Below are 10672 nucleotides of genomic sequence, written 5' to 3' on the forward strand. Positions count from 1 at the left end.
ATTATTTTCAAAGAGCAATTAGTGTCTTTGTTGAGTCTTTCTGTAGTTCTGTTGTGTTGGGATTCTCCAGAACCTCATCTTTATATCTCTCCTCATCTTAATCATTTTCTACTTTGCTTCTGATCTCACGCTCAACCTCCTTCCCTCTGTCTTGTTCTCTCTGTCGCTTGTGTCTTGCTGAATTCGTACTAAGTGGTTCTTAAATAATCGGAAGCAGCAGAGTGGGGCTGGATTCATTATTTACTACAGTCCTCCTGGGAGATGGGAAGTGACATGCGACCGCAGCACTGTAGGGTGCAGAAAGACCGCACAGGGATAACGAAGAGTCACATGACATGCTCGGCTCTATTTTTATCACCACAGACCGCCACTTGCCCCTAGGAGATGACGTTTTTAAAGTCAGCACAGTTGCTCTGATGTTATCTCACGAGGCACATGATAGTGATTTTTAGAAAATGAGAGAGCCGGTGGAGATCTTTCCCTCTTTCACTCATTTTTCCTAGTTTTATTGTGGACACAAGTGGAGTACACAGTGTGTCACATACACTGTCTCCAACACACTGAACTTTAAAAAAAAAATTCAATACAAATAATCAGGTTTTTTTTATTTCAGCTAAAACAATGGGAATTCCTCTGGCAACATTTGAGCCCTATTAGTGAATAACAATGCAGCTCTGAAAATAATAATAATAAAAATAAGAGACCACTTAAAGATGACGAGTTTCTTTGATTTTACCACATTGAAAACCTCTAGAATATAATCAAGAGGAAGATGGATGATCACAAGCCATCAAACCAAACTGAACTGCTTGAATTTTTGCATCAGAAGTGGCATAAATATATCCAAAAGCAGTGTGTAAGACAGGTGGAGGAGAACATGCCAAGGTTTATGGAAACTGTGATTAAAAACTAGGGTTTTTCCACCAAATATTGTTTTTTAAACACATAAAACTGTATGAATATAAACTTAGCAAAATCAGAGAAACTGATTCAGAAACTGAAGTGGTCTCTTAATTTTCTCCAGAGCTGTATATGTATATATATCAACCATTTCTTCCTTTTAGAAAAAAAAAAGAAAACAGTTCTTTTGTATACCGTACACTGTTATTTTGAATACCAAAAACTAAAATATGGATGTGCATTAAATAAAAAACTTGTCCAAAAAGGGAGGAATGGTTGGTATATGGTCATGCATTGTTAGGGGTTATTGTGATTTTTTGCAATATTTGAGAATAAAGTCTTACAGCACACATTTAAACATTTGTTGTGATGTCAGTACTCAGTAACACTCTTTTCTCTCTGTCCCAAATCTTAGTTTAAAACCAAGTGTTAAAACCATGTTTGTTTCCAAGGATTTTCAGTATGTACTTTACAGCAATTTGGAAAAAGAAAAATATCAAATGATTGCTTATACAAAATGCCAATGTCTTACAAATTTTAGAGTTAAAAATACACAATGCATTTGCCAGCGTTAAATAAACACTAATAGTGTCAAATTAACACTAGGGACTAAACCCAGTTTACTATATTTTCTTTTCAGTGGAAAATATGTATTCAAAATGATGTTTAGTAATAGACTAAGCTCAATCCCTATCCAGGAAACTGGCCCTTAGTGTTCATTTAACAAGTAAAGTGATGATTTAACACTGTCAAACTCATAATGGGGAAATAATATATTATATATTATATATTATAATAATATTTCATACCTAATTATTTCTACTTAATACAGAATTATTTATTAAAATAAAATAACTTTTTAAAGAACCATTCAGCTGATTTTTTGTCCCAACATTTCAACACAGAAGAAGGAGAAGGGAAGTAAAAGCAAAAAGCAACAACCCAACGCAACCAAACTGAGGATGATCCTTAAAGAGTAAGATAGGAAACCTTGTTAAAAGTAATAAGCTGCACGGCCGGTGTCTTGTATAGTGTGTCAGTCTGGGCCACGCCGTCCTCCCCAGGGCTTCCCGTGAGGCCTGGGCGGCTAATTAGGGCTGTCTAATTAACAACGTATGCAATCAAAGCTGGGGTGGTGAGCTTAGCCGCAGCTGGAGGGAGGTGAGGTGAGGGAGGAGAGGGTGGTGGTCTGGGTCAGAGGGTTATTCTGGACTTGCCGGAGGCTGCTACTCTTCCTCTGACCTCGGAGAGTCTAATGCCCGGAGGCGGCTTATTTACTGAAGGAGAGTGTGTTGCTCGTTAGCTATCGGCAGTTTAAGCACTTAAAAGTTTGACAGGCCTGCCTGTTGTGGTTTTTGCGAGCGCAAACCGCATTTCCATTTGGCAGAAGTCCAGGCCTGTTTGCTGCAGCTCAATACTTAGCCCCCCTCTGAAACCCTGTCTGATCTCAAGGCAGCTTCCTTCAGTCTTCTAAAGTGCCACTTGACCCCAGCACTCCGCCTAAGCGCGCACATAAACAATAAATCTTTAACAGCGGAGGCAATAGCTGCATGACTTAAGGGAGGCTTTCCAGAGACTGAGAAATATCAGCGTAACAGATAGGTTCTCATGAAAATCACCCGAGTGTTTCCTGTGTACATCAATGGATCAATAAATGGGTTGTTGTTTGAATTTGAACACAGTCGCTATAGCAGGCTACAGCGTGAAGCTTCAATGTTCTTTTCATGATGAGAGTCTGAGCATTACCGAGGATGATCCAGAATGAACCTGCTCCAATCAGCTGTGCCCTCCAATCTCTTATGAGCCTTAATGGCGCAATATGTGTCATATTTAACTACGGCAAGGCTTAATTAGGCACCTGTGCACTCACACTCCTGCTAAGAAGGTCACAAGTGGAAGAAAAGATCTAGCGTTGATGACAGAGTAAGGCTGGTCTTCATTACAAATATTTTCCCTTCATCTTTTGTAGCCTTTAATGGGTTTTTTTCATTTTCATTCGCTTTTACTTGGTCAGTGGATTATTTAACCTTATCATTATTTTCATTAATTAGATGTTTTGCTAAGTACACACAATTATCCTTTTGTATGGAGCATATCGGTTTAATTAATTGAAAAAAAAATAAAAGAAATTATGAGTTTCATATGAGTATGAGATTTTACCAAATTGAAAACCTCTGGAATATAATCAAGAGGAAGATGGATGATCACAAGCCATCAAACCAAGCTGAACTGCTTGAGTTTTTGCACCAGGAGTGGAATAAAGTTATCCAAAAGCAGTGTGTAAGACTGGTGGAGGAGAAAATGCCTAGATGCACGAAAACTGTCATTAAAACCAGGGTTATTTCACCAAATATTGATTTCTGAACTCTTAAAACCTTATGAATGTGAACTTATTATTTAAGGTCTGAAAGCTCTGCATCTTTTTGTTATTTTAGCCATTTCTCATTTTCTGCAAATAAATGCTCTAAATGACAATATTTTTATTTGAAATTTGGCAGAAATGTTGTCTGTAGTTTATAGAATAAAAAACAAAGTTCATTTTACTCAAACATATTTCTATAAATAGCAAAATCAGAGAAACTGAAGTGAAACTGAAATTCAGAAACTGAAGTGGCCTCTTCATTTTTTCCAGAGCTGTATATGAACATAAACATATGTATTCAAACAAACTATTACAATTCTCACTTTTTTAAACAGTTCCCTTTTTTTTTTTACAGATCATCTTTCGCAAAATTGCTGACGTGAAGAAGGAGGAGGAGGAAAGGAGGCATCAGAAGAACGAGGTGACGCTCTCCATTCCTGTGGACCATCCGGTTCGCAAGCTCTTCCAGAAGTTCAAGCAGCAGAAGGAGATGAGGACACAGGGTTCGTTGCAGTCAGACTTTGAGCGGAACCAGTTCCAGGTGGAGCACCAGCTCCAACCCCTATCTCACCAGCAGCACCATCACCTTCATCATCATCAGCCCCAGTACCAGGTGCACCACACACTCCAACATCAGCACGGACCCCCTATGCAAAACGGGGCCCCTGTTTCAGGCAGTATTGGAGGGAACGGTGGCCCCAGTGTTGTGACTGTCTCACAGATAACCCCTGTGCAGAGCTCTCTGGCTTACATTCAGAGAGAGGACTCTGGCCGAGGCGATGGCCACGAGGCCTTGGAACTGAAGCCCAGCCTGGGCGTAGGGGGACAGAACTGCCTAAAAGTCACCAGTCCAGTTCGCCCCAGGGCAGGGGGCGGTGGGCGGGGCTGGATGCGTCTCAGGAACCCGGGGACTGGAACTTCCCTCGCTCCTCCGCCTGATCCGGTCCGGCAGCAGAGAGACGAGGAGTGGGGAGATGTTTCCCAGTCCGTGGAGCTGCTCTCAGAGGACGGCAAGAACCAGGAGGCCGAGGGGGGAGTTCCCAGGGGTGCAGGAGGATCGGACAACGGTGGCAATGACAACGGCAATGGAAGTGGCAACGAAGGTGGTGAAGATGAAAAAAGTGCACTACACAAGACTGATTCTTGTGACAGTGGTATCACCAAAAGTGACTTGCGCATCGACAGGGCCGGGGACTCTCGCAGCCCAATGGAACGTAGTCCGATGGAGCGGAGCCCGTTCGAGCGAAGCCCATTCGAGCGAAGTCCATTCGAGCAGCCCAGTCCTGGAGCTGGGGTCCTGCCTCCACAAGTTCTTCCAATCCAGCCTGGTCCGGAGCCAGCTCTCCTACAGAACAGCTTGCAGGAGGCTAAGATGGAGCTGAAGGGGGACATCCAGACGCTGAGCGGCCGTCTGTCTGTGCTGGAGGCCCAGGTGGGTGAGATCTTGAGATTGCTCTCTGAGAAGAGCAGACAGAGCCCACCTCCACAGACTTCAACCCCCAAAACCAAACTCAAATGCCAGGACATCTTCACCGTCTCGAGGCCTGTCACCCCAGAAGCGGAAAAAAGAGACGAGGGACCCTTTTGAATCGAGAGAGAATGTTTATTTATGGGATATAAGTTGGCGGGTTTATTTATTACAGGTCTCCTTTCCTCACTTGGCAACAGATGAGGAAACTGTTGAAGGAGGAAAGAACAGTTTGTATTGTAAATAGATGCATGTCCAGCTGGAATCTGGCCTGCCGATGAAGTCTACTCTAAGAATAGTGGTTGCTTGTATAATTATGCAGTCGACTGCATGCAAAACGATTTACAGAGACTTGATTTTTTTTATATTTGCCCCTAGGCGCTGGACTATCTCTTGACTGACTGATATTTCAGGGCATTTATCTTTAAGAGCAGATGCACTGTGCCCCTGCACACAGGAGCTCTGTAGCTGTAAAGAAAGGCTTGGTTTGGTACCTTGATGATGCTGCTTGAACAAAGCACTTCTGCAGGCTGACTTTAGCTGAGGCTGCTTTTAGTCTCTTTACACCCTTTCTTTTTTTCCGACACATATCCTGACGTCTCTTTAGTATTTAAATCTTTTCAACGCCTTTCAAATCACAGCATGCAGACTAGAGTTGGAGATTTCGAAGAGATTCCTTTGCTTCTCCTCTAATAGGTTTGAGGAATGAGATAAAATGTAGCTTCAACCCTTTGATTTTCCTCAATGTTCTTTTTCCCCAAAGAAGCAATATTGTCACGGTCGATTTACCATTACCGATTTGACGAGGAGGACGCTGCCGACTGTGGGGCGGCTGGGTAAAACGCTTTAGTATGATATGAGTGCATGCTGGATGGGGTTGAATGCAGACTGGCATGATAGGGTTAGAAAGCATTCATTTACCTCATATCACTTATACAAATGAACTCAACCTGCAACATGCATCCAACTTGTAGCACTGGCTGCATTTTGGGGAAAAATGTCCACGGCAGTCGTAGAAGCATGAACATAGCCACATCAATCTTAGAACAAGCATGGAGAGTATTTCGTTACGCATGATATCAATCAACTTAGGAGTGTTCACTATACATAGGACCGACCAATAGATACAGATTTTAACATTTTAAACAGCTTCATCCAGGTTTTTTACAGTTAATTACCCTGATTTTGCACATAATTAGAGGAAAACTCCATATTTGTATTTGGTGAAGCTAAATTACAAACTGAAATATTTTACTTTAAGATCAAGATTACTTTAAGATAAGATAAAAAAAAAAGATAAAGCATTATCATTTAAACATACTCTGATTACCAGAGTATGTTTAAATGAGTACCAGAGTATGTTTAAAATGATTTATTTTAATAATATATAAAGCTCAACCTCCCATGCCCTTTCTGTGCACAACATATTCTTGCTCTCAGTGTCCTTAAAAACAAACAGCAGCCGAGGTGTTGAACAGTATCCAGTTTACATGGTGCTTACCCAAAGGCCTTGGAAAACAACAAACAGTACCACTTCATAATTCACAAGGAAAGTAAGATTTGTGAGTCTTACAGGGCATCATTTGAACTCAGTTATCTCCTACATAACCTAAATTGCCCTCCAAAGGAACAAAAGTTGCACTTTATTAAATACATAGAAATGCATATACACTCTTTACACTTTATTTTGGAACATGTGAACACCTATTCATTAATTGAATTATTTAATTAGCCAATCATGTGGTAGCAGTGTAGTGCATAAGATCACACATATAAGGGCCAAAGATGCCATCAATCATCAGTATTGCATATGTGTTGGTGCCAGAGAGGCTGGTTTGAGAATTTCTAGAACTGTTGATCTCCTGGGTTTTGTTTTAGACACAACCGTCTCTAGAATTAGAATTAGCCTCTTAGAATTCAAATAAGCCCAAATAAAGAAAGAACATCCAATTTAGCAGCAGTTCTTAAGACTGAAAGACGGAAAAGCGCTTAACCTTAGATAACCTCTAAGCATTGCAAACCCAAAGGTGGGTGAGCTACAACAGCAGAAAACCACTTTAACAACAGAAAGCTGAGGCTGCAGTCAGCATAGATCATCAAAATAGACAGCTTAACCCTAAAAATAAAAAACGGCAGACATTGATAAATCTGATTTCTGCTCAGGCCAGAATGTGACCTTTTATCAACAGTCCTGGGGGTAATGCAGGTGGTGTAATGATGTGTAGAATTGTATCAACACCACAGATTGTATCAGATGGCACAGATTATTTGGGTATTTTTGCTGACCATGTGCATCCCTTCATGGTCGCACATTACCCATCTTCTAATGGCTACATCCAGCATGATAATAAACCAGGTTACAGGTTGAACATATTAAACATGATAATTGATGAGATCAGTCTTCATCAGTGGTCTTCCAAGTCACATCACAATTAAACACCAATATAACGTGGTAAAACGAACAGGACATTCCCAGCATTAAAGTGAGAGAGGTTCAACCCAGAGTGGTTCCAGAATAGTGTTCCAAATAAAGTGCTTGCTGAGTGTTTAAATAATACTAATAAAAAATACTTTTTATTTAATACTTTAATTGTAGGTTGTTGCAGTTGCTGACATTGCAAATGTCATACATCAGCATAGTGGAGCGAAAGTTTTTGAATCATGAATACTGAATCTTGCATTATAATTATTTTATTTTATTTTTTTTTTACTAATTTTAGTGTATCCATTTTTTTCTTCTTTTTTTCTGTCAACAAAGGAACTGGTTAAATGAGTGGAGTGAGCAAATTTGTCTGGCCTTAATAATAATAATCACTAAGCAATAATTTTACAGTTGAAGCTGCAAGCTAGTGCTGCTAGTCTTCAAATTGCATACGTAAATAAGTATTTAAACATTTAATCAATGTGAAACTTTGATTAAACTCAGATAACTGGCTTGTTGTACTTACTAGTCTCACTAGCATCATTTATCAAGGTTCTGCTCTCTGTGCATCATCCTCCTCCATGGTTCAGTTTAGACTTCAACAGTGTGTTCTTACAATTGCTATATATGCGTGTGTGTGTGTGTGAATAAATTTCCTTTGCTGGACATGTTCCTTATTACCTAAACATATTAAACTCCCAGGGCACTCTGCGTTACTGATTAATAATCTACAAAGAGTAATGGCCCCGAGTGTGGACTTCTGCCTTTAGATACAAAAAAAATGCTAAATTAGCATCAATGCGTTCTATTTGATCTTTTTTCCCCCTGTGGATTCTCTTTGAGTCTGTTGTTCCCTCTACAGAATCCAGCAGAGGGAGGAGCGGAGACATGTGTATTAATTACGACTCCGTGCACATGGAGATAACAGATGCTAAACGCCCCAATATTGTCGCAGAAAGATGTTCATCTACATAAGCCAGTGGAATTGATTCACTGCTAGGACCTCAGTGTTCCAGAGAGGGAGTAGAGTTTGTGAAAGCCAGCTAGGGTCTCACCCTGCCAGCCGTCACCACTTTACCGGTGGGGATTCATTGGAGAATGCCTCCGTTTCCCTGATGCACATTGGAGCCGATCATCACAAAGCTGTTATGGCCCAGGGAGGCTCCAGGCATTTGACTGCATGCTGCATTTTTGACCTGTACAAAACTTGATGCTAATGAGAATGATGTTTGCCTACCAAAGCAGCGTTTCGCTGTGACTTTCATGCACACGCACACATGCAAGATGCTCAGGGGCCTGGTCCAGATATATGGAGGATTTCCCAGTGCCTGGAAGACTGCAAACTGCTGTAAGTGATGCTGTACCAGAAGAAGCAGTTGGTAAAAATGTGGCAGCAATGCTTTAATTCATTTAACTATTACAATAGTGCAGTTTATTTAGAAATATTGTGCAAAAACAAACCAAAAAGATTTTTGTTTCTTTGTTTTCTTCTTCACTGAAAACTCACCCTTATAATGCTGTACTTCAGTGGAGTGACTTTACTGCTCCTTAATATGTGTGGTATTCATACAAAACGATTTTTGGAAAATTTTAATTTTAAGTGCGCCTTATAGTCCAAAATATATGGTACATGGAAAAGGGAAATGGTTGATCCAAAAAGATTTTTCTTTGTTTGTTTCTTTGTTTTTTGTCCTTCATATTTAATATTTAGTGGAAAAAAACAAGTACTTTAATATTTATTTACAATTTATAACTTTTATTTAATTAAACGTAAAAGTTTACTATGTGTTGCCATCTGTTGTAAAGTTTTCATTTTTAAGATGGAACGACGTACAGTATCTAACACTCTTACATTGAAAGATGTTTACTATTTAAATCATTGCAGTATGCCAAGATACCCAAATTCTAGAAGACATTATATATAGCTTAGTGTTTTTCAACTTAAATCTCTTAAATCTGCCAAACTTGTAACATATGATCAATTACCACAGACATAAAATTAAGCAATTAAATTTCATGTTAGGACAAAGAGAAATCTTCAGCTCTAAACATATTTAACATACTGTATAATATAAACATACTGTATAAGCTTGGTTTCTATTATAAGCATGTTTAAATTTACAGTTATACATTATCTATTTTTTACTGCATTTTTACTGTATTTTTTGGACTATTAAGGTGTACCGGATTAAAAGGCACATTTCATTTATCAATGAACGTCTATTTTCTGGTCTAGTTTCATACATAAGGCGCTCTGGATTATGAGGGACACTAGTAAGGATGCCTACATCGAAGTGAGCGAGGGTGTAGCCATGTTTCCCTTCTAATGGGGAAGCTGGGGGAAGTGCCTAAGTAAACAAAACTGAACTGTAATTAAAAAAAAAATTACCACTGGATGTTAATCTTCACAGATTTCTCTCCTGAAAACCATATTTAGTCTAAGGGTGACTTTTTAGTGAAGTTCTTAAGCACTAAGACTGGGTGCAGCAGTATCAGCATTAGCATTAGCCACTAACTGCATCGCTAGCAGGATGTAAATGCTGCCCGACAGCGCTACACTGAGTAACTGTAAGTGTTCTAGTAAGCCAGGGCGCTATCAGCTAGCACTTTTACACGCTAAACACACAGACTACAGTCTGATATACTCACCTCTAAACGGTAAAAGAGCTAGTGCTGTGGTTAGCAGCTAATGCTAATGCTAATGCAGCTGCAGGCAGCCCCTGTGCTGGAGAAACTGCACTGAAAACTCACTTGTATAACGCTGTACTTCAGCGGAGTGTCTTTACTGCTCCTTAATACCTGACTGGTAAAATTCTGAAAAATATGGTACATGGAAAAAGGAAATGATTGATCATGAAAATCGAATACAAATGCTGCGGCTGCATTCAGGGCGTACGCATAAAAATAGCTGGAGTGGTGCTTTAATGCACTGGTCAGCTGCATTGCTGGGTACAGCACTCACTTATTGCAAATGTTGTAAAAGGCTTTTGCCAGTTTTGGCTGCGAGACTCTGGCCAGGCTCTTCCTCTTGGATGGAGTGACCACTGCGTTTATTAACCTCTTTTTCACTGTACATGAGACTTTTTATCAGAGTGTATAAAGATATTCTGAAAATGTTGGTGGGGTGGGAGGGCTGGGACAAAGTGTTTATTTTTACCACACTGGCATGAATAAAACCATACTTTGTTATATACAGTGTACTACACTGCTGTTAAAAATAAAATTATTAATTGTGCTAAATCTGTGCTGTTGTCTGTTTGTTTTTTAGTGGTTAAGGTTATAATTTTATTAATGTGAATTTGATTCATTTCTTTAATACCATACATATACATATATTTAGTAGGTTAAATATAGTAGTGTACATTTAGACTCTGAGTCAAGGAGTACAAATAGTTACACATAAACTTTTATATAATAGATATAATAGAAGAATAAGGATAAAAAAATAAATGTCTCTCTTTATAACAAGTGTATATCATAACTACTGTAGTTACCTATGAACAATATAATAGAGTAACTA

The 10672-nt window shown here is 39.5% G+C and overlaps 1 protein-coding gene across 1 annotated transcript in view; it reads left to right on the plus strand.

Annotated features, from left to right (window-relative positions):
• Window positions 1-9089, plus strand: part of kcnh5a (potassium voltage-gated channel, subfamily H (eag-related), member 5a) — a 171130-nt gene extending 162041 nt beyond the window's left edge. Inside the window, exon 12 of the mRNA XM_007256657.3 lies at window positions 3618-9089. Coding sequence (XP_007256719.3) covers window positions 3618-4850 — 1233 coding nt within the window. The 3' untranslated portion in view covers window positions 4851-9089. The remainder of the gene's footprint in view (window positions 1-3617) is intronic.
• The last annotated feature ends 1583 nt before the right edge of the window (window positions 9090-10672 follow it).

This window comes from Astyanax mexicanus, chromosome 1, assembly GCF_023375975.1.
Source record: "Astyanax mexicanus isolate ESR-SI-001 chromosome 1, AstMex3_surface, whole genome shotgun sequence".
Taxonomy (NCBI): domain Eukaryota; kingdom Metazoa; phylum Chordata; class Actinopteri; order Characiformes; family Acestrorhamphidae; genus Astyanax; species Astyanax mexicanus.